This window comes from Cervus elaphus, chromosome 4 (assembly GCF_910594005.1).
Source record: "Cervus elaphus chromosome 4, mCerEla1.1, whole genome shotgun sequence".
Taxonomy (NCBI): Eukaryota; Metazoa; Chordata; class Mammalia; order Artiodactyla; family Cervidae; genus Cervus; species Cervus elaphus.
The window spans coordinates 68,324,844-68,349,007 of record NC_057818.1 but is presented as its reverse complement, the minus strand read 5'-3'; the positions used below and the strand labels follow the sequence as shown (position 1 = coordinate 68,349,007).

Sequence of the window (24,164 nt, the reverse complement as noted above, 5' to 3'; positions counted from 1 at the left end):
ATCATGGACTACAGCATGCCAGGCTTCCCTGTCTTTCACTATCTCCTGGAGTTTGGTCAAACTTACATTCATTGAGTTGGTGATGCCATCCAACCATCTCATCCTCTGTTACCCCCTTCTCTTCCTGCCCTCAGTCTTTCTCAGTCTAAAATAAATATAAAATCAACAGTAAGTAATGTCATTACCAAAAAAAAAAACATAAAATGAGAAATGTGCATTAAAATGATATATAACATAACCACATTTATTTAGAATGTATTCCAATATCAATATCTGAGCAAACTCCAGAAACAGTGAAGGACAGGGGAGCCAGGTGTGCTGCAGTCCATGCGGTTGCAAAGAGTCAGACTCGACTTAGCAACTGAACAACAACAAAAACAGTATCAGACAGCAAATTTTAAAAAGCAAAAACTGCAATTGCTTTTGCACAAAACTAATAACTTCTAGTCTAGCTGACTTGTACTAGTTATTTTACTGTTGGTGACCTACAACCCAGCTCATAAAATGCCCTACTTTTTCCAAATAAAGTGTCCTTGACTCACCCTCCCTTAACCTTTCATTCTCATCTGGCTATGATGAAATGGAACCGGCTGGAGCCCTTCACTTGCCATGGGGTGATCACATTTTGGACATCTCTCAGAGGGAGCATGTCCACAGACAGCATAGATTCTACTACCGCTCTGGTCTTTTCCAATTCAGAAACCTCAGTAACTGCTCAGACACAGCCCAGACTTCTGTAATAGAGGCATCCAAAATGGCTGTTTGGCCCAGTCTTGCCCACCCCATCACTCAGAGAGAACAGGGTATCATCCAGCAAGCTCCGGTAACTGAAGTAGCAGAGGGCCTGGACAAAAAGGAAGCAGCTTCATCACACACCTGTAACACGTTCTCCACTCACCCTTGGTAAACAGCTCTGCATTGAGAGGCCTTCTCCACGCCTTGTTCTCCATATTAGGGGCTGGACTGCAGTCCATGATGCACAAACTTGAACCCCCTGCCTGTTAGCTCTACCCTAAAAATACTAACCGGTCCACAATCTGACCACTGATCCCCACCCACCTTGATTACTGCATTGGTTCAAAAGTCATCAAGGTCCTTCCCTCACCCTCTTGAGCCTATTCTCACAAAAGCCAGAGTGAGTGATCCTTTGATGCGGCCAGGGCCTATGGCTGCTCTGCTCAGACCCATGCCCTGGCTCACAGCAGAGCCATTCTGATGCCCCCAGGCTCTCTCCAGCCCGCCACTCACTCTGACCATCTTACTGTTGTTACAACTAAATAATATAAACGTGGGTAGACAAATTAACAGGTGAGGGGAATGAGGAGTAAAGAGTAGGGGCCAGGAGGGCCAGAATCCTCTGGGCAAGGGGCCCTCCCAACTCCTTTCCTGGGAAGGAGGCCTCGGTTCAGCAGCCTCAAATTCGATTGGTAACAAGGGGTAGGGCTTCATATATGAGGCGAAGCTCAAAATTAGGTTCCTCGTCCGAAAACGGTACATAACATCCCCTTCTTTACAACCCTTTAACTACTGAATGAAAAGGAAAGCACTTCAACAGACTTCAATAAAGTTCCTACAAAGTGCGGCTACCGTGAGCTGCCATTTTAGGGACAGGCAAACTGAGGCTCGCCGGGCGGCGACTTACCAAGCCCACCCCCTAGCCGGCGCGGTCCGCGTCTAGGACAGTATTGCCCACCTCGCCAAGGCCTCGGACACTGCTGTCCCTCTAAGTCCATAAGAGGCGGAACTAGGGACAAGTGCCGCTTGGGGAATTTGCCAAGGAGGCGCTTCCGGCACCGGAAGCGCGTCCCTAGAACTACCACTCCCAGTAGCCCGCGCGACGCGTCCCCGTCGACACCGGGGGAGAGGCCGCCATTGTCCGCGGCTGAGGTGAAGCGGTCGCCGGGGCGGTGGGATTATTACTGTTGCCGCTGCCGCTGGCCCGGAGGGTAGGGAGAACGGGCGGGGAGAGGTGGCGCCTACACCTGCGGCTGGCTCGCCGCCAGGGCAGGTCCCTTGGCCCACCTCTGCCTTCGCGGAGGCGCTGGGTCGGCTGGGCGGGCCCGGATGAGCCCGGCGCGTCGGGCCTTTGTCCCCCGGGCGGGAACCCCAAGCTCACGGCCGAGCCGGGCCGAATGTGAGCGCAACAAAAGCCGAACGCCCTCGGCGAAGCGAGCACGAGCTTGTCTAGCTGCCCGCGGAGAGCAGGGGTCACCGGCCAGCAGGGGTGGGAGGCCGGCGGCTGCGAACCAGGTGAGGTCCGCCGTTCCCAGGACGGGCTGTGAGCATCGCACCCGCGGCGGGAGTGCGGAGGAAGTCTGGGGTGAGAGGGCAGAAGGCAGGTGACGAGGACGCCTCCGAGGCTGTCCCTAGGAGTCCACCTTGTCTTTTCCGACGGGCGTTTCTCGTGAGAACCCGTTCTCATCTGTCACAGAGGAAAGTCAAAAGTGACCTGGGAACAACCCGGGGCTCCTTTAAAGGTGCAGTGACCGGATGACTTTGTCAAGTTGCAAACAAGCCTGCAGAATATTTAGTGTGCCAACTTGGAGTTTGGGCGCAGATCCCGGTGCTCCCGGTGCCCATTGGGCGTTCCAGTGCTTTATACACGCTCCCAGGAATCCGCAGAGCTCTGCCAGTTGGCGTTGGTGCCCTCCGAGAGGTCGCGGAACTTGCATAAAGTTCTAGAATTTAGGGTTGGTCTGGCCTCCAAATTTGGTTTTCTGTTGGTCCCTGCACCAAGAGACACATTTTTGTTTTCCTACATTAGTTTTACATAACTTAAAATTAACTATTTTAGCGTACAAGTCCGTGGTTTTCTTGTGCGTTCAGAGCGTTTTGCAGTTATCACCACTATATAATTCCAGAACATTTTCATCATCTCTCAGCGCACCCCCCCCCGCCCCCCAGAAAAAACCACCCTGAACCATTAAGCTGCCACTCGCCCGTTCTTCCCTCCCCTCAGCTCTAGGCAACTACTTACATACGAAGGTTGTAGGTAGATTTTACAACGATTTTTGTTAAATCATTAGAAAAGCTAACGTCGTCGTTATCAGTACCCGTCTCATGAGAACTGTTGACAAATTTCTCCCTCCTCATCCTGGACCATGCCCTTTTGACAGCTAACCTGAGTCACTCTTCATTTTTCTTCAGAAATTTGTGTTTGACTTGTAAATTGTTTTCTTACAGTGCTCTGTAGAAGTCTTTCATTGTTTCTGTGGATGTGTTCTTATTCCCACTGTCTTTGAGAAAAACCATTTGTCTTTTCCTACTTTTGTTACTAGGTGGGTTTTGCAGTTGGTTTTCAATAATCACCCAAGTCCACTGCTCCTGGGCAAGCTTCTGGTGGATTAATCCTGCGAGATGGCTGCCATCAACCCGTGGGGTTCATGGGGTGAGTTCAAATCCTGTTTCTTCTGGGCCTCCCTAGTGGTGACCTGCTGTAGCTAGGGGTCAGAGCTGTAGAGGGGCTAAGGGTTTTGGGGATTGGAGGGGGTTTCTTTATTTTGGTACAGAATTAGAACTAAGTGAGGTTGTTTTGTTTTTTAATTGGTTGTTTGTATAAAAGGTAATGTAATTTTCGTGCATTTTATAGTTCTCTCCTGAGAAGTCTCTTTAGTTCTAAGATATTTTTCTGGTGATTTGTGGAATTTCTTGGAAGACAGTCATCTACAACCAAAATTTCTCTACCATCCCCATGTTTTTTACTTGTATTATTTTCACTGTATAGCGTTGGTTTATAATTTAAGAACATCATTAAATGGTGTCAGTAGTGTGTTTTATGTTTAAGTGAAGTTTCATGTATCTGTCATTAAAGACATCAAAAGACTAGTAATGTTTCCTAAAAGTTAAATGATGTTCAGTTGTCAGATACTTCTCCAGCCACTTAAGGAGTTCTGTTCTTAATTGCTCAGTAGCTGTATCATATCAATAAATTTCCTGAAAGTGACCCACTTGTGCATTTTTGCTGTAAATCTAGCTTATGTTGTTTTTTTTTCCCCATATGTCCTTGGGCTCTATTTATGGAATTTTGTTGTGCACATTAGTGAGACAGGTCTCCTTTTCCATCTTGTTGCCTTTAGTCACTAGGATCAGTGTCACAGTCCTTTCCTTTACTTGTCCTAACCTGACCCTCTGGTGTAGGTATCTATATGGACCAGTCCTGGGGGATGACGACTGTTGACCCATGGGCCTCCTGGGGTGAGTCAAGACCCTGTTTCCTCATCAGACACATTGGTTACCATATTGTGGTCTCTCCCATCAGTAACCTACCATTGCTGGAAATCAGAGCTGGTGGGGAGAGAGGAGGGGGACTGGTCCAGATCTGTCTCTTAGCAGAGCTGGAACAGGGAAGGATCTGAACACATTACTGGGGGATCTAGTGATGAAATCTCCAGAACAGGATGCATGAGAATGCATGTGTGGCCATTTAGGGCTCAGACCCAGAAAGGCTGTGAACAGGCACTTTCTTTACGACAGTGCCTCAGGACAACAGGGGATGGGTCATGTGTTTAGATTTATTGTTTAACTTCTCTGGATCCCTTCATATAACTGCCTTCATCTGTAATGTGAGGAAGTGGATCTTTTCCCTTGCCCAAAAGGGAGGGACAGGGTCTGGAAGTAGTACTCAGGTGGGCCACTTCTGGCAGGGAGAGCTGCCTCTGTGACTTCATTTTCCTCCCCCAGCTCTGTGCCCTCAGGACTCTACCTGGCAAGTGGAGGAGACCGCCGAGGAGAGAAGGAGGGTCCCAGGGCTCCCAACAGCCCAGGCCCAGGTGAGATGGGGCTTCTGCTTTTATCTGATGGGTTGCCCTCTTCCTAAGGTGTTGAGGGTGTCCCTGACCATCCCAGTTGATATGGCTCCTCAGTTTACCACAGCCAAGGTTTGGATAGAGAAGGAATCAGCCAGAAGTTTATTGATTTCTGAGCATAGATAGGGAGAATTCAGTTTTCCATGACTTGGAACCTCACTGTCAACCAGCCTATTCAGAGTCCTTGAGCCCCAATGTGCTGTGGGCTGTTTGGTAGATAAGGGTCAGTCCCTTTTGGCAAGCAGTCCCCTCCCCTTTTTCCCTCCCATATATTCAGTGCCTGACTCACATTGGTCCTGTTTGCTGAGCTCTGTGCTTAGAGAGGGGAACAAGGTCAGTTGTGAGCCCCCATCCTTAGGAGCTCCCAGGCCCCTTTCCAGGGTGGTTTAGTCAGCTCCTGAGGCCTCACCATTTGCCTGGTGCTGTACATGTGATTCAGAACACAGGCCTGAGGTGCTCAGAAAGGCCCTGAGCCCTGGAGGAGCTGAGCACAACGGATGCCTTGGAGGTGGGACAGAATCTGCGTAGAGGCCATGTGCCGCAGCTGGGGTCCTTTTGCTGTGGAGAGGGAGGCTGCCTGGGAGATAGGATGCTCCTGAGCCAAGAGGTGAAAGGGACACATCAGCCGGATGGGCATAGCCTGGTGAGAGGAATCTGCCTTCTCTAGCACCATGGGGACACACTGCATGACCAGCATCTGGATGAAGGCTGAACGTAATTTGATTTTAGGCCAAGAAAGCCAGGAAAAACCCTGCTGCATCCTGAATGCCTGCCACAGAGTTGGGGCTCCATCCTGGTTGTAGTAAGGAGCCACAGGAGTGTTGGGAGCGAGAAGCACCAGGGTCTAAAATGTAGCTGGAAGGATGCTCCTGGCAGGGGAGCGAAAAGAAGGGGATTGGAAGGCAGGCTGGCGAATCAGGCTTCAGTCTGATTGGCACCTGGAAGCAAGATCTGATACGTGTAAGGGAGTTGAAGCAGGAGGACTTTGTGATTGTTTGGGCAGAAGATTGGCTCCCTAGAGAAACAGAGCAGCAGAGTTGATGATGTTGGAGAGGTGTCATCCCGCTCCTCCCCTCTTGCCAAGCCTCCTTACTGGAGGCAGCCACTTAAGAATTTTTTTTATAACTGTTTTATGAAAATATTATTCACATACCATAAAGGTCAACCTTTTAAAGTACGTAGTTCAGTGGATTTTTAGTATATTCACAGAACTGCAGCCATCACCAGTATCTAGAATTTTCTTCACTCCAAAAAGAAACCTTATACACATTAGTAGTTACTCCCTGTTTCCCCAACTCCCAGCTCCTGGTAACCACTAATTTACTTCTCTCTGTGTTTGCCCATCGTGGACATTTCATATAAAGGGACCCAAATAATATATGGCCTTTTGTGTCTGCTTCTGTCACTTAGCATGTTTTGACAGGTTATCGATGTGATATCATTTATCAGTTTTTTTCTTCCTTACGACACAGAAATAGCCATTTTTAACTTACTGTTTCAGTTTTTTAGAAGTGTGTTAGTTGCTCAGTTGTGTCTAACTCTTTGCAACCCCATGGACTGTAGCCTGCCAGGGTCCTCTGTCCCTGGAATTCTCCACGAAATAATACTGGAGTGGTTAGCCATTCCCTTCTCCAGAGGATTTTCCCAATCCAGGGATCAAACCCAGGTCTCTGGCACTGCAGAGACAAATTCTTTACTGTCTCAGCCATGAGAGAAGGGTTCCTTCTAAATGAGAGATTTTTATCCTAATTCGTTGAATTTAGGTGTATCCTAATGATTATCTGCTATGAAAGACAAAAATTGTTCCATTACTATATTTAGGTTTTTCATTTCTAAGTTACAATAATGAGTCAAGCAAATGGGAGATACTGTGATTTAAAAATGTTAATAGTATCTTTGCCTAACTTTGTGTCTCCCACCAAGTTAAAAAAAATCAACAAAACCTCCCACAGTTTAAGAGCTGACTGGTGAAGCTTGTCGTAAGTGTGCTGTCCCCACATGGCAGCGCTGCTGTCTCTGGGAGGCAAGGCCTGAATCACGTGCAGGGTGGTGGTTGTCTGGCATCAAAAGTTGAGTGACTGATGTTTGCTGCTGTGACAGTGTGCAGTCATTTTTAGATTCTGTAACATAGTCAGTAGTGAACCTTGACTAGGTTGAAAGATGGGCCCTGATCAGTTGCTTGGGAATAGAAGTTAGCTGCAGTGAAATGCTATGAAGTTCTAATAACCATTGTGCTGCACTTAGCTGGCAATATTTGTGAGGGTTTCTGAGAATTATTAGAGTTAATACCAAGAAAATAAAATGGAGAATTCAAATAACACCACCGTCCAGTGTCTGAAGAGTCTGAAGAGTGTCTGAAGAGTGTGAGCACATACTCCTGGCCCTCTCTCCACACTCACTTTGGATCTTTCCCTCTGGGAAACTCAAGCCTTGAATATGTGAGTTTTGTATTAAGTGAGGTTTTCAGAAACACAGACAAGAGCCCCTTATGCCTTTGTTGTTCCCTCCAAATTAATATTTATTGAAATAAAGCATTCACCTGGTGAAAACATCAAATGGCTGTCATCCCTTGTTATCGGTATAGTCTGATTTTAGAAACATGTTGATTAGTGAAGTTTCAGCTAGTGGGAGTCCATTGTTTTGATGAATAGGGAAAATAATAATATTCCAGCCCATTAAAAAATCCCAGCCAGCCACTCCAAATGTGGAAACTCTTAAACCCCTCCTTAACAATCCACGGAAGTTTTCTGCACAATAAATGTTCATATAAGACATCAGTTAATGGAATACTCTGCCCCATCCTTGATTGTCTCAAGGATGAACACATTCTAGTTACATTTTCGTTCTCTGCAAAGAGCTTGCCCTAAAATAGTAATAAATCATGAAGTTCTGAAGATGCCAAAGAGTCCATCTGAATTTTGCTAGGTTCCATGAAGGGGCTGGTGGTCAGAGAATTCAGGTAATGCAGGAGCAGTCAGATGAGATACTGTCAGGCAAATGGCTGAGACCCAGCTCATCACCCTCTGGGTCCTCCCATGGTTTATGTGTGGCTGGTGTATCAGATTTCATAAAGTGCCTTAGAATGTGTAGATAAATGCTTATATGTGTATGCAAAGCCATCTGTCCAAAAATGTTTACCAAAATTTGGGTGAAATATCTTTGCAGTTCATCATGGCAGATAATAATTTGGAAGATGAGAATTCAGGTAAGGGTTACCTGAGAATTGGAAGGGCTCACTCCTACCCAGAGGTGGGCCCTTCTCTGCCCTGCCGCCTTGCTCCTGAGCATTGGGTAACAGTGACACTCCTCTCCCAGCTCCACCTCTTCGCTCCACAGCTGGTGAGACTAGGTGCCTCTCTCCTGCCATCTCTTCCTTCTGTTTCATCACCAGCCTCAGTTTTGGGCCCTGATGTTGGGGCATGTTCTGCTCGGGGTCTTTTTTTGTTTCTATTTGGTAGATCATGGATCCTTCAATTTTGATGACATCTCTCAACTCTGGAAATATGTTTTATTTAGATTTTTATTTTGACAAATTCTATAACTGTAGAAAAATATAAAAAGTGATAAGCTAGACAGGGTGCCTCCCATCATTCCAAAAGAACAGTTGTTAATGTTTTGCTGTATTTGCTTTGCTTTCTTTTTTAGTCCCCAATTACATTCTTCTCCTACCCTTCCTGAGAACAGCCACTTAAAATACATATACAGTGAGTCCATTTTCATACTATATAGATAGTATGATACATGTAGATAATAAACTGTAGATATAAGGTAATAAATAATCTTACAGTTTTTAACAATGCTTTGTACATGCTTTCTTTGCACCTTTTAAGGTCAATTTTGAGGTCCCACCATGTGATAGTAAAGATCAGGTACATTTCTTTTTGCCCCATCAAAGACATGCGCTGTATATTCATCTTTTCTGTGAATAGGCTTATAAGTCCTCCCTCCCTCTACCTCCCATTTTTCCTATTTCAAACAAAGCTGTGTGGACATTACAGTTTTACTTGTGTGCACATGTAAGTTTATCTTGGCATACTCCTGGAAGCAGAATTTTGCTAAGTTTTAGGGTATATGTGTTGTCAGTATGACCAGTGCTGCCATGTGGCTCTGAAAGAGCAAAGCCCCTTCTCAGTCTCCCCACTCTGAGGGAAGGTGTCTATTTCCATATTTGCTGCCACTTGACAGTATTAATATTGGGTCTTTTAATTTTTGCTTACCTGGAGACCAAGAAAGTGTATTACTTTAATTTGCATGTCCTTGATTGCTTGTGGGGTTGAATATCTTTGCATGTAGTTATTGGTCATCTGTATTGCCTTCTCTCTGTCTCACTCCCATCTCTAGATTTCTGTAGACTCTGTTGATACATAAGCATTTCATGCTTTCTGGATCCTGAATCTTTGCTGTATACGGATTATCTTCTCCCAGTCTGTAGCTTGTTTTAACTTTCAGTTCAGTTCAGTCTCTCAGTCGTGTCCAACTCCTTGCGACCCCATGAACCTCAGCACACCAGGCCTCCCTGTCGATCACCAACTCCCTGAGTTTACCTAACTCATGTCCATAGAGTCAGTGATGCCATCTAACCATCTCATCCTCTGTCATCCCCTTCTCCTCCTGCCCTCAATCTTTCCCAGCATCAGGGTCTTTTCAGATGAGTCAGCTCTTCACATCAGGTGGCCAAAGTATTGGAGTTTCAGCTTCAACATCAGTCCTTCCAATGAACACGCAGGACTGATCTCTTTTAGGATGGACTGGTTGGATCTCCTTGCAGTCCAAGGGACTCTCAAGAGTCTTCTCCAACACCACAGTTGAAAAGAATCAATCCTTCGGCGCTCAGCTTTGTTTATAGTCCAACTCTCACATCCATACATGACTACTGGAAAAACCATAGCCTTGACTAGACGGACCTTTGTTGGCAAAGTAATGTCTCTGCCTTTTAATGTGCTGTCTAGGTTGGTCATAACTTTCCTTCCAAGGAGTAACTGTCTTTTAGTTTCATGGCTGTAGTCACCATCTGCAGTGATTTTGGAGCCCGAAAAAATAAAGTCAGCCGCTGTTTCCACTGTTTCCCCATCTATTTGCCACGAAGTGATGGGACTGGATGCCATGATCTTAGTTTTCTGAATGTTGAGCTTTAAGCCAACTTTTTCCCTCTCCTCTTTAACTTTATGGTGTCTTTTGTCAGGGAAATGTTTTTTGGTATATTTTTGTCAAATGTATCTGTTTTTGCTTATGGCTAGCATTTTATGTAAAGAAGTCCTTTATTTTAAAACAAAATCCCTTCCTGTCCTTTTCCTTTATATTGTTTTTCTGAGGTTATTTATATGACCTTCTGACCTGATTGCTGTGTTTTCTGTCTCTTCGTATTCTGTTGGTTCTTGTACTCCAAGCCTCTTGTATCATCCTGTCCTGTTTTATACTGAAACTTTCCAGTCTGGGGATTACAATTTCAGATCATTGAAAGTTCTATGTGACTGCAGCCTGGGTTCTCTGTCCCCTTGGCTGCTAAGTTCAGTCTCCACCTGTGCAGGTGTTTCTCCTGTGTTCAGGGGCCCTCCTATCTGTCTGTGTTTACCAGAGAACTTTGTGGCTCTCTGCAGCTGAGCGGCTTTGGTTTCTGAGCTCACTCCCTCCTTGTCTCTTTTTCTGTCTCTCCTGACAAATCTCATGCTAAACTGCATGGGCCTGGGTGGGCCATGATCACCAGATCAGTTCTGCTTGCAGTTTCCTGGGTATACAGCTGACTGTCAGGTCATCCACAGACCCGTCCTCTCTCCCTGTTTTGGGCTGAAGGGGGTCTCAACTTCAAGGCGGTCACTCACCTGGGCAACCTGAGAACCTCTTACACACTTTCCCATCAGGTAGAGTGGCTGGCAGGGAGGAGGGGCAAGTGGCAAAGGTGTCCTGAGTACAGGCCTTTAAGCCTGATTTTCACTCCTGACTTCAGTGGCATTTAAACCCAGAGCCCAGAGCCCCTCCTCGGGTGCTGCGTCCACTGCAGCCCCTTCCCACGTGCAGGGGGGGGTCTCTGGTGTTTCACTGTTCAGCCACACTTTCCTCTGCTCCCCATCTGACAGGAATGTGTGGACCACCACGTGCTGATGGCTTCTTTTCTTTAGCTGACTGGCTTTTCTTTAAAACTAGGTGGTTTTGGGGACTCTGGCTAGGTGGTCCAGTGGCTGAGACTGTGCTCCCAATGCCGGGGTCCCAGGTTCAATCCCTGGTCAGGGAACTAGATCCCACATGCTTCAACTGAGACCTGGCACAGTCAAATAAATAAAAATAAATATTAAAAAAAAGCCAGGTAATTTTTAAACCTATTAGTTTCTTGTGGTGCTATAGCGGATTACCAGAAACAGTGACTTAGAGCAACATGAATTTATTCTCTTGTTCTGGAGCTCCAGGTCTAGAATGGGACTACAGGGCTCTTATCTTCCTGGAGGCTCAGGGGAGAATTGGCTCCCTTGCTTTTACTCAGTTCTGGAGGCATCTGCATTTCTTGGCTCGTGGGCCTTTCCTCCAGTGTGCATCACTCTGAACTCTGCTTCCTTTGTCTCGTTTTCTCTGATGTGGACGCTCTTGCCTCCTTCACTTGTAAGCACCATTGTGATTACATTGAGCCCACCTGGATAATCCAAGATAAATCTCCCCATCTCAGCATCCTTAATGTAATCTCATTGCTGTAACTGTGACATCTTTTGTCATGTTGAGGGAACGGTCATTAGGATGTGGACGTCTTTGGCAGGACCATGATTCAGCTGACCACAGATATCCACGTTAATCAAACTTAGCAAACAAATGTCACCTTTCAGCTTTCTACCTTTGTGTCTATTTGGATACCTTAAAAAAAAAAAAGCTAGATCCTATGATAGGCCATAATGGAAAAGAGTTTTTTTTAAATGTATATATATGTATAACCTGGAGAAGGAAACAGCAACCCACTCCAGTACTCTTGCCTGGAAAGTCCCATGGATGGAGGCGCCTGGTAGGCTGCAGTCCATGGGGTTGCTACAAGTCGGACATGACTGAGCAGCTTCACTTTATATGTATAACCGAATCAATTTGCTGTACAACTTATAAACAACATTGGAAATCAAGTATATGTCAATAAGTTTTTTTTTAAATTTATTTTTATTGACATATAGTTGATTTCCAATGGGGGATCAGGATGGGGAATACATGTAAATCCATGGCTGATTCATGTCAATGTATGGCAAAAACTACTACAATATTGTGAAGTGATTAGCCGCCAACTAATAAAAATAAATGGAAAAAATAAATAAAAAATAAAGAAATAAATAAGTTTTTTTTTTAAAGTCAAATATTAGGGAAAAAAAGTATTTTATAGCAAAGCTCAGATATTACATTGTTTCATCATCCATATATGTATCTGAGGCATACACACCTTTTAGGAAATGAACACAATACCTTTATCACACCCAACAAAATTAACAGTAATTCTTTAGCATTACTTAGTACCAAGCCTGCATTTAGTTTTCCCCACTTGTCCCCAAGATATCTTTTGCAGTTGGTTTACTCAGATCAGGATCCAAGCGAGGATGGCACATTGCTTGTATTTCATATGCTGATGAAACCAGGTCGCCTCTCGTTGTTTTGCCTAATTTTGCCCTTGTGATGTCCTTGGATGAGTTCCTTCATCCTGCTGTCTCCTGTAGGTGGGTAATTGAGCTAGAGGCTAGAGCAGTTAGAGGCTTTGTATTTTGGGCGAGAGTCCTTGATAGGTGGTGCTGAGTCCCTCCTGTGCTGCATGCATGGGCACAAGTTGTCTGTTGTCTCATTTCCAGATGATGTGATTGATTAGTGGGTGCAGGTATAGTCAGCCTGATCTCCATCATAAATTTCCCTGTCTGCTTTTCACCTGTAGTTTAGCAGTCATTGCTGATCATTGCCAGAGTGCCAGGGTCCACTGTTTTATTAGGGGTTGCAGATTCTTTCTAGTGATTTTTTTCGTTCTGTCTCTGTTAAAGGTGGTTGTTCCTTTTTAAGTATTTGTGTGGGGATCCGTTGGGCTCTTTGGAGGAGTGGGAGGTGAACTTGTGGCTTATTCCACCTGCTTGACTGCTGCCAGGGTGTGGGCTTGGATATTGTTAACTGTTGAACTTTGAAGCCATGTAAGTAGGTGCCACCTTCCAGGGAGATAGCATCCTAAGAGCACCCTGGGCAGGAAGCATGGCCTCCTGCCTGGGGTTTTGCCAAAAGCTTTCACTTTCGTATCAGGTTTAAAGGATTTGTTAACAAAATAAGCCACTCGCTATATACAAATAAATAATACAAATATTTGTCAGAGAATTATCTACCTTACTTTCAATATACTAGCATTAAAAGAGAAATAGAGCAGAGGATACATCACCAAATTGTGTTTTGACCAACATCCAGACTTAAACAGTGCTGGGAAGTCCCAAGTCACAGCACATCTGGAGTCCCAACTGGGAAAGGGTCCCAGACAGCGCATCCACTCTGTGGGTGAGACTTCAGAGATTGCAGTTCAGGTTCCTGCTCAGTTCCAGAATGGCGGCAGACTGATATCGTCATCAATCTGTGACCAAACTGCAAGCCTGGTTTCATGTTAATGCTGTTTGTTTTGTCTTGTAAAACTTGGAATGTTGCTGGGGCCTGGGGTTTGGTTGGGGCTTGGTTGGCCCGGCCCCCTTCAGGGGCTCAAGGACCTCAAGATTCCTCCCTCATCTTATCTAAGGTGCTGCAAGTCCTAGACTCAGTACACAGTTACTCCCAGTCTGGGCACCATCCACACAGGTTAGAAGCAAGGTCAGAGGCCTGTTCTGCTTTGTCTCTGAAGCCTAAACAAGACTGTTTTTTAAAAATTTCCCTAACACCCCTGAGTGTATCACTCTGGAAGTACAGTGAGTTTATGCTTTGTGCACACTTAGGTTTTGTGCACTTCTCTACCTGAATGTCACATTTAAGTAAAAATGTTTATGTTACCCAAAAATGTAGAGGCAGCTACCATTAAGAAAACTGGCGCCTGGGCAGGTCTTCAAGAGGAAAACCCGTTGTCATTGAGGAGTCTGAGTTTTGGGAGGGTTTCACCATAGGAGGTTGTAATCAGCCGTTGTAAATGTTTTTTGGAGTAAGAGAATCACGGGAGCAGAAGCAATTCTGTGTTTCAAGCCAGTTGTGTGAAGGGGGTGAGGGGAGCAGTTCAGACCAGCAGAGAAATCTACTCTGAAGACCCAGCAGAGAAATCTACTCTGAGGACCCAGCTGGCCCTCATCAGAGGTGACAGGCTTGGTTTATGAGCCATGGCCCACAGGGACGGAAGAAAGGTGGCCGTATGTGGTTGGAAGAGAAGTGTTTAACAGGCTTTGTAGAGGTTCACCAGATGCTATGAGGGGAAGCGCACTGCACACGTGTCCATTCAGTGGGTGTTTGTCCTGAGAGAGTTCTGTGCAGACCTGGAGGAGAGGACCATTGTGGATAGACAGGCCAAGAGAGAGGCCTCAAAAGGAGCAGGGGCTGTGGGGTTTGTAGCATACCTCCCACAACACACAGCTCACTCCCCACTGCCCTCATGAGGGAAGACATGCCCCTGCCCCACCCTAGAAGTGCCCAGATACCTGAAACTCACTTTGATGGCTTCAAAGGACTGTACAGGATGCATTTGTTGCAAAAATCAGACATCCCTTAATTTTTCTAGTGGGTATTCCTGGTTCGTTTTCTTAAAAACGTCAGTTTGAACTTTTTAGAACTCAAAGTGCTTTGATAGCAACTGTAAGTGGTTCTCCTTGGCTTGGTCAGTTCTGCTCAGTCCTGGCCCACCCCACCTCCAGTCCTTGGGAGGCTGTCCTCAGAAATAATCTGGGAGTGGAAACTTCTCTCTGTGCCCAGGAAGGCAGCCTCTGAATGTTTAGAGAACCGTTGCAGGTCCTGGATCCACTTATAGAGCAGATGTCAGCCCCAGGTTCTCTGCTCTGTGGATCAGGGTTCATGTTCTGTGTCCATCTTGGTCCTGGTCCTGGTATTGGTCTCATTAAGTGTCTGCAGCTCTGGAGAAGCAGGAAGAACTGCCCAGATACTACCCAGTGTTACTAGAACTGAGCAAGACTTGGGAGAGAGCTGCTCATTTTTATTGTGGTTACTGTGAGCCCAGGTATCCACTTTCCTAAGAGTACATCCCAAATGCAGGGCCCTGGCTGGCTCCCAGTGAGACCTTACCCACATCAGTCAGAATATTGAATACATTCAGGGCAATTCCTCTATGTCCTGTTTCCTCTCCAACGCTGTCAGCCCTACTCCCTCTCCAGAAAACACTAGATGGAGGAGGGGGCAGGGAGAGGTGTCTCCCGGTTGAAGAGGAACATGTCTGGTCTTTTAGGAACCAGTGACCTTCAATGATGTGGCTGTGGACTTCACACAAGAGGAGTGGGGGCAGCTGGACCTTGTTCAGAGGACCCTGTACCGTGATGTAATGCTGGAGACCTATGGGCACCTGCTGTCTGTAGGTAAGCTGGTGGCTGACTGAATGAATACCGAATGAATAATGAAGCTGTCCTTGCAATACCCTCTGCTACTCCCTGTTTACCATCTTATATGAGCCTCAGGAGGGCCAAGGTGATCATGAGCCCTGAGGTTCAAGGATGGAGTCCCTACTGATCATAAAGTATGAATTGAAGTCACTCATGAAAAGAGTAGGGGAAGGAAGGTTATGTGACTATACAAGTCTGTGTTTTTCTTCTTCATGTAGGGAATCAGATCACCAAGCCTGAGGTCATCTCCCTGTTGGAGCAAGGAGAAGAGCCATGGTCAATGGAATCAGCATATCCTCTTCAAGGCACTTGTCCAGGTGAGAGCAGGCCCCAGGTGGGAGAGAGGAACCTTCCTCCAAGCCCTACTTTTTGAGAAAAGGGCTGAGGCCATGAGGAGTTCAGTTCCTCAGATAGCATCACAGTTCCTTCCAAGGAGCTTCATCCCTTGTACTATTTTCAGAGCAAAGATTCCCACTTTCTTAACAAGGTAGCAATTTTTGTATGCTGCAGTTTCCCTCCTTACTTCTCATAGTATCTGCTGTCCCTTTTGTCTAAAAAGACTTCTCATTCATTTACTTGCTTTTTAATTTTTTATTGCAAAACTTGTATCCTGTAGTCACAGACTCTTCTTTCCAAAAAAAAAAAAAACAACAGCAAAAGTGATTGTTTAATACAGATAATGTATTCACATGATTTAAAAACTCAAAGCTATATAAAATGGGTAAGTGAAAGAAAGTTTCATTTATACTTATTCACACTGTTGTTATCCTCCAGAGAGGCACACAGAAACACACACAGGTAACCCCTTTCCTTTTTTTTTTTTTTTCCTTTTACTATAAATTTTGGGGTTATTTTATTAGTGGTTGTCCTGGGAATTATAATTAACATCTTAATTTGCAGCAGTTTAATTTGGATTTTATGTAATTGTCTTTTAAATCAGATAGGAAACAAAATAAAAAATGCATTTATACAGTCTTGTATTTACCTATACAGTTACCTTTACTGGTGGTCTGTATTTTGAGTTATTGTCTTTCATTTCAGTCTGAAGAACTCCTTTTAGCATTTCTCATAGGGCAGCTTTACTAGCAAACTCTTACCTTTTGTTTTATCAGGGAAGGTCTTGATTTTTCTATTTTTGAATGGTAGTTTTGCCAAGTATAGAATTCGTGGTTGCCACATTTTTTCTTTCTGTCCTCCCTGGTTTCTAATGAGAAATAAGCTGTTAATCTTGTTGAGGATCCCTTGTGTGTGATGACTTGCTTCTCTCTCTTTGCTTTCTGGATTCTTTCTTTGACTTTTGAAAATTTAAGTGTAGTGTGTATGCACAGGGCCTTCTAGATTCCCAGGAATATGTTAGAACTTTTCAAAGCTCCTGGACATATCTCACTCCTCAGCTTTTCCTTTCATTTTTTGGTTTGTATATTGTTTGCCCCAACCATTTTCCATCATCTTGGACAGTAATTTAAAATAAAAAAAGGCTTCTTAAAACTTTGCCTGGAAATGTTTGACAGATCCCTACTTCCTGGAAACTTTTGGCACTGTGCAAGTTCCCACAAGCCTTTCAAGTGGGATCTTTCTGGGAACCACCAAACAGCTCAGATAGTGACTATTCTTTGGGAGTGAGGCTTTGAAAAAGCTCTAGCTTTGTTCTGTTTCCTCCAGCACCAGAAATATGGGATGTTATTTTCCAAGGCTACTGCTGAGTTGAGGAGTCAGAGATGGGATTAGGGTAAGTTAAAATGCTACAAATCTGTTACTATCGAAATTAACTATTCTCCTTGAATAAACTCTCTCTGGGTCACTGCACAGCTTTGGTTAAGCATATAGGCACACATAGTTACTTTTCACCTTACCAAAGGTAAAATACAGTACGCATTGTTCTGTATTTTGTTATTTTTAATTTAACAATGTACTGTGCTCTCTCTTGAGTCCTAAAGGTGGACTTCTTCCTGTCTACTCTAACAAAGTGGGCTTTTGTGGAGTCTTTCCTGTTGCCCCCATCTGGATCTGAAACCCTGTACCAAGGAGTCGTAATTTCCAGTAGCTTTTATGTGCTGACCTTTCTGAGTAATCATCCTGAGCCCTGTGGTTCCACCAGCTTCAGCCTTACACTTCTGCCTTCTTGCAGATCATCTCAGCTGTCTCCTTGATACTGATAGAACCAGGAGTCTCAGCTTTCCCTTCCGGCTGGTATGCCCATCTTCCTGATGTGTATTCCTTGTGCCAGCCTTCTGTGAGTCCCCAGAGCTGGAAGTGGGGAAGTCATCCTGACTCCCTGCTCTTTCCTCTCTAAGAAGTAATCTCTCTTCTCATCCAGCTCAAATTGCTGAGTAAATTTTTATTTGTTATGAGCCTCTCAAGTGGTATTTCTAGATTTACATCCCTGAAGTCTTTCATTATGAGGTCTCTGCCAATAAGCTTACAATGACTTGCATTACCTTTTAAATAACTGACGTGATTTCAAGACCTTCCAATTTTCTCTGTTTTCTTTTTCTCTCATTGTTTCCTGCCTAATTCCTGGAATTTACTCAGCTGGCATCCTTAAGGATGTGTGATGCCTTTGCTCATCAGCTTGCCTCTGCTCGTGTTATTCTGGCAGTCTGTACTTGAGCCATGCTCAAAGGCTGAGCTCATATCGTTTCTTGTGGGTGAAACCTTCCTGGATGGCTTCTGTCATGCTGATCTCCTTTTCTGGCCTCTCACCTGCTTAGCATCTACAGCCCCACAATCACAGTGTTTCAATTGTCCTCTCGTCACAGAGATAATAACTTACAGGTGGAAGATAGGCTCAGGCCACAAGTACTGATTGTAAAACTGGTCAGAAATTGGTCAGTGACTTGATCAGCTACCATTTTAAAAAGTTTTTTACTGGGAAAATTCAAAAGCTATTTGAAGATCATTCCCAGACTTCTGGGACTTCCCTGGTGGCTCAGCAGGTAAAGAACCTGCCTGCTAATGCAGGAGATGCGAGTTTGATCCCTGAGTCAGGAAGATCCCCTGGAGGTGGAAATGCAACCCACTCCAGTATACTTGCCTGGGAAATCCCATGGACAGAGGAGCCTGTTAGACTACAGTCCATGGGGTCACAAAGAGTTGGACACAACTGAGCACAAAGCAGGACTCCCTAGCTTCTAGGAGCTAAGCTTAAAATTGATAATAAATGCCAGTTCTTCAGCAGAGTAGAATCTCTCTCTGTTGTAATGGACTTGGGTAGTAAAAGGGGAAAATATTATATAGTGAAGAAAGCAGGAAAAACCTGAAGAAAACCAGGATCTAGGTCCTTATTGGGTCCCTGTAGCTTTTAGACACTGTGGTATGCTGAATAATGATACCCTCCTCCCCCCACAAAATGTCCACATCTGAAGCTGAATATGGTGCTTTATGTGGCAAAAGTGGCTTTTCAGATGTGAATTAAACTAGGAATCTTTGAGATGCAGAGATTATCTTGGATTGTCTGGATGGGCCCATCGTAATCATGAGTTCCTTATAAGAGTGAGCGTCAGAGACACCGATATGATTGACAGAAGCAGAGATAGGAATGATATACTTTGAAGATAGAAAGAGGAGCTACAAGTCAAAGAATGCAAGCAGCTTTTAAAGCTGGGAAAAGCAGGGATATGGATTCTCCCCTAGAGCTTCTGAAGGAAAGCTATTTTGATTTTAGCCCAGTGAAAGCCGTTGATAACCTCTGACTTTCAGACTGTGAGATGGGTGATTTGTTATAGCAACAATTGGAAACTAGTAAAGACCTTTCCATTGTTGGAGGACTAATACCTCAGCCGTGATAATAGGTGGCTTCCACATATTGAATTTGTCAGACATTATGTTGGTTTTACAATCTCATTTAATCTTCAGAAAACTCACCTAAGGGGCGTGGCAGAGCCAGTAATTAAATACAGATTATCAGACTATAACTCCTGTATCTTTTTCTTTGCAGTATGCTGTCTTTCAAGTCTGTCTCTTCTGCCATCACTCTACAAATTATTCTGCAGTGTTACAAGAACTTTAGAAGTATCCTTAAACTATGTGATTTTTGCCCTTTGGGCAGATGATTTTGTGTTACTGAGTGAACTCTGTGGAATAGGAAATAAGGCTTGAAGCCTTGTTGGTGATACTTTGACTTAACACCCCTCCTTTTTTTGGTAGGTGTCCAAATAGGAGAGCAATAGGACATTATAACATAGAAATGAATTTACATGCTTTAATAATTTAAATATTAGTTGCTGAGGGGCTGGTTGTTCGTCTGTCTTTTGCTAAACCAGTTATTATTTTTTCACGTTAGTAGTATTAAATGTGCCAGGATCCTCCAGACAACCCCTCCAAGTTCAGTGGTTCACTGGAAGTACACACTGAACTCAGAAGGCATTACACTCAGTGTAATGGATTGTTACAGTGAAGGGATGCAGAGCAGCATCAGCAGAGGGTAAGGTGTGTGAAGTTAAGTCCAGAGGAAGCCAAGTGCAGGCTTTCAGTAGCTCCTTACTCTAGTCCTCCTTTACATGGGGAAATGTTCCTAAATGGGTTTTATTCATATTTAGTACACATTTTGTATTCTGGTTAACTACTTATGTTCACTCTTTACTATTTTCCTCTTTCCTGTTATGATCTTTCTCTGGGTTACCAGTCTATTTGGAAACAGGTTCACACTTGCCTTTTCAATAACATGGGCAATGAATCTTACCTTGTCCACCCTACTCTTAGAATTTGTTTTCTCTATACTCTCATGGACTTTTTCTATTTATTTCAGAATGGATGAAAAATCTTGAAAGCAAAGCATTGATCCCAACACAGAGCATACTTGAGGAGGAACAGTCCCATAGCATGAAGTTGGAGAGATACATATGGGATGATCCTTGGTTCTCCAGGTTAGAAGTTTTGGGATGTAAAGACCAATTAGAAATGTATCACGTGAACCAGAGTACAGCTATGAGGCAGATGGTCTTCATGCAAAAGCAGATACTATCTCAAAGAGGCTCTGAGTTCTGTGAACTTGGAGCAGGGTGTAGCCAGAGCTTAAGCATTGTTCCATCTCAGAAAGTTTCTCAAATAGAACATTTCTATAAGCCTGATGTAAATGCTGAAAGTTGGAGATGTAACTCAGCCATAATGTATACTGATAAGATTACCTGTGAAAATAATGAGTATGACAAAGCCTTCTACCAGTCCATGCAGCCTGTTCACCCTGCAAGTGTACAAACTGGAGATAATCTTTTAAAATGTACTGATGCTGTTAAATCTTTCAATCACATACTGCATTTTGGTGATCATATGGGAATGCATACAGGAGAAAAACTCTATGAATATAAGGAATGCCATCAAATCTTTAACCAGAGCCCATCATTTAGTGAACATCCAGGAATTCATATTGGAGGAAACCAGTATGATTACAAAGAATATGAAAACATCTTTTATTTTTCATCCTTTATGGAACATCAAAAAATTGGTACTGTAGAGAAAGCATATAAATACAACGAATGGGAGAAAGTCTTTGGGTATGACTCCTTCCTTACACAACATACAAGTACTTACGCTACAGAGAAACCTTATGAATATAATGAATGTGGAACATCTTTCATCTGGAGTTCTTACCTTATCCAACATAAGAAAACTCATACTGGAGAGAAACCCTATGAATGTGATAAATGTGGAAAGGTTTTTAGGAATCGTTCAGCCCTTACTAAACATGAACGGACTCACACTGGAATAAAACCTTATGAATGTAATAAATGTGGAAAAGCCTTCAGCTGGAATTCTCATCTTATTGTACATAAGAGAATTCATACAGGAGAGAAACCTTATGTATGTAATGAATGTGGGAAGTCTTTCAACTGGAACTCCCATCTTATTGGACATCAGAGAACTCATACTGGAGAGAAGCCTTTTGAATGTACTGAATGTGGGAAATCTTTCAGCTGGAGCTCCCATCTTATTGCCCATATGAGAATGCATACTGGAGAGAAGCCCTTTAAATGTGATGAATGTGAAAAAGCATTTAGGGATTACTCAGCCCTTAGTAAACATGAAAGAACTCACTCTGGAGCAAAACCATATAAATGTACTGAATGTGGAAAATCCTTCAGCTGGAGCTCCCACCTTATTGCCCATCAGAGAACTCACACGGGAGAGAAACCCTATAACTGTCAGGAATGTGGCAAAGCATTCAGAGAACGTTCAGCCCTCACTAAACATGAAATAATTCATTCTGGGATTAAGCCCTATGAATGTAATAAATGTGGAAAATCCTGTAGCCAAATGGCTCACCTTGTTAGACATCAAAGAACTCATACTGGAGAAAAGCCCTATGAATGCAATAAATGTGGAAAATCCTTCAGCCAGAGCTGTCACCTTGTTGCTCATCGGAGAATCCACACCGGTGAGAAACCCTACAAATGTAATCAATGTGAAAGATCCTTTAACTGTAGCTCTCATCTTATTGCTCACCGGAGAACTCATACTGGAGAGAAACCATATAGATGTAATGAGTGTGGAAAAGCATTTAATGAGAGTTCTTCCCTTATTGTACATCTGAGAAACCATACTGGAGAAAAACCGTACAAATGTAATCATTGTGAGAAAGCTTTCTGTAAGAATTCATCTCTTATTATTCATCAGAGAATGCATAGTGGAGAGAAACGCTTTATATGCAACAACTGCGGAAAAGCCTTTAGTGGTCACTCAACCCTTCTCCAACATCAGAGAATTCATAGTGAAGAGAAACTCTGTGAATTGAATTGATGAGGTTTTTATTTTATTGTACACTTGATAACACACTGAAAAAACCCTATAAGTATAATCAAGTGGGGAAATTTTAATAAGAGTTTAGTAAGACTTCTCCCCCTATTAATCAGTAGAAATTATCTTTGTAGAAGAAACCTGTGAATGAAAAGAATAAGTAAAAGCCTTCCACAGTTATGTAGCCCTTGTTTAAAATCAAATAAGTACAGTGAAGAGAACTCCAGACTCCCCTCATGGTTCACAAGGAATCCTACTTGAGCAACATGAACATAGGGAATGAAACGTCTTTTAGTAAGAGATCTCTACTGTTTGTGGCTCAGAGTGCATTGTTATGGGAAAAACTATCCTAGAAAAGTATTTTCAACTGGAAATACACTCTTTTGCATCAAGCTGGAGTATTGAATGGAAGCTTTACAATAACATTTGTGTATCATGGAAACACAGATTGTGCTATTGTAAGAGGAGGGTCCGGGTGCCCTTTAAGAATAGAATATGGAATACTAAACCTGAATTTAAGAAAAAAAATAGTATTGAATGGGATATTTACTTTAATCAGGATTAGCCTTAGAGTAGTAAATGAGATTACTAATGACGGAAAGGTTATTGCGCGGAAGTATGAGACTGATGTTCTTGGAACAAAAGGTGATACTTAATAACCCAGTGTGTCAGTGTCCGTGGTTTACTCATTACTGCAGTTGGACAATTAGTTTGTAATCTGTTTTAGGCCATCACGTAAGTTATAATTATGGACACTGAGTCAGAATGCATAGCATAAAGGAATAAAAAGGACATAGAACTGTATGTATATATCCACTGGAACATCTGAAAAGTGTATTTGCATAAGGACTCGAAATACTCATGGGTAAATTAACCTAATTAAGATTTTAAGTTTTACAAACACATACAGCACTTACCATGTACTAGACTTTTTTAAAAATGCTTTTCAGATATTAACTTATTCAATCCCCTTAATTCTATAAGATAGGAACTATTATTATCTCAATTTTACAAGTGGGGAAACTGAGGCAGAGATCATAAGAAACCTACCTAAGGACACACAACTAGTTAGGAGTAGAGAGATTGACTCCAGAGTTCATGTTTATAACCACTGTGTTACGCTGCCTCTGCAGTGATTTTTTTTTTTCCCCTTAATGTGTTTTTAAAAATTTTCTTCACTGTTTTTATAGTAGATATTTGATAATAAAAATCAAATTCCTAAACAATGAGAAATAAAGTTACCTGGCTCTTTGCCTGTGGAATTTCTGGTAATATGAGAGCAAAGCTCCCTTTGAAATATGAAGTCTGGATTGGACAGTGAAAATCACTGCATTTTCTGGGTTCTGGTTTCCCAAGAATTTCACCACCTCCATCCCTGAAGATTATAGTCAACCAGGAGCTGGAGGACTCACTGGAGGTTTGGGCAAGTCAGAGGCATGCCCCTTGATGGGTTTAGAATTACCCTTCATGAGGCAGAGGACAAGAAACACCTCTGCACAGGAGATCCCCGTTTCTCAAGGTCTCCCTGGGATGCAGTGTTTCCTTATCTTCTCTAGATGAAAAGATTGCTTGATAGTAGGGAGGACTCAGAAGGGAAGAGATACCATCAATCATCTCATAAAGTGAGGCAGTTTCTCTTGAGTGCTCAGAGTGGAAAGGGGGGGTAAGATGAATAGGAGGACTTGGATGGTGTTTCTTTGGTTCACAAATATTTCCTGTGTTTCCCTAAAGTTGGGCTATAATTTGGGACCAACAATCCTTCCTGGATAGGTTTCAAGGTTATTGGTTAGAAATCCAGGGTACAGAAGGCTCATCTAGTTCTCTAGGGGTCCATGATGCTCCAGGGGGTGAGAAGCAGTCGCCTGCCGGTATTGTGGGATGCTGTGTTCACTATCTGATACCTGTAGCTGGTGCTTATATAGGTGTGTAACATCTGATCCCTACCTTAATGTATAGTTAACCCAATAAATGTTGCAGGGGTAAATTAATTGGATTTCTCATGTGATTTGTGCAAAGATCGTTGAAGAGTCTAGGGTTATCAGCGTTATCTCTGTAAGAGAAAGCAATCTAATGTATCAAGAGTCATACTGACAATATATGGGAATTGTATTCTAATACCCAAAGG

General features: G+C 43.5%; 1 protein-coding gene across 7 annotated transcripts; it reads left to right on the top strand.

Moving 5' to 3' along the window:
* The first annotated feature begins 1,817 nt into the window (after positions 1-1,817).
* Positions 1,818-24,027, top strand: ZNF606 (zinc finger protein 606). 7 transcript variants are annotated; one of them, XM_043900505.1, is made up of 8 exons: positions 2,118-2,250; positions 3,279-3,388; positions 4,138-4,194; positions 4,681-4,769; positions 15,157-15,283; positions 15,526-15,624; positions 16,970-17,036; positions 20,055-20,146. In XM_043900505.1, exons 2-7 carry the CDS (start codon positions 3,358-3,360, stop codon positions 17,008-17,010), a joined length of 444 nt encoding a protein of 147 aa, XP_043756440.1. In that variant the 5' UTR covers positions 2,118-2,250; positions 3,279-3,357; the 3' UTR covers positions 17,011-17,036; positions 20,055-20,146. The 7 variants fall into 7 exon arrangements, with proteins under 7 accessions (XP_043756436.1, XP_043756435.1, XP_043756440.1 ...); XM_043900504.1 differs by lacking the exon at positions 16,970-17,036 and adding an exon at positions 19,245-19,320 and having other exon boundaries at positions 20,037-20,145; XM_043900501.1 differs by lacking the exons at positions 2,118-2,250; positions 16,970-17,036 and adding an exon at positions 1,818-1,887 and having other exon boundaries at positions 20,055-24,027.
* Positions 24,028-24,164: the final 137 nt, after the last annotated feature.

What these genes read in the sequence shown, in the direction of transcription:
- ZNF606 (XM_043900501.1), top strand. Translation starts at nt 3,358, where the DNA reads ATGGCTGCCATCAACCCGTGGGGTTCATGGG. An exon ending in TCCCAACAGCCCAGGCCCAG is followed by an intron (nt 4,770 to 15,156) that starts GTGAGATGGGGC and finishes CTGGTCTTTTAG; the next exon opens with GAACCAGTGACCTTCAATGA. An exon ending in TGGGCACCTGCTGTCTGTAG is followed by an intron (nt 15,284 to 15,525) that starts GTAAGCTGGTGG and finishes TTCTTCATGTAG; the next exon opens with GGAATCAGATCACCAAGCCT.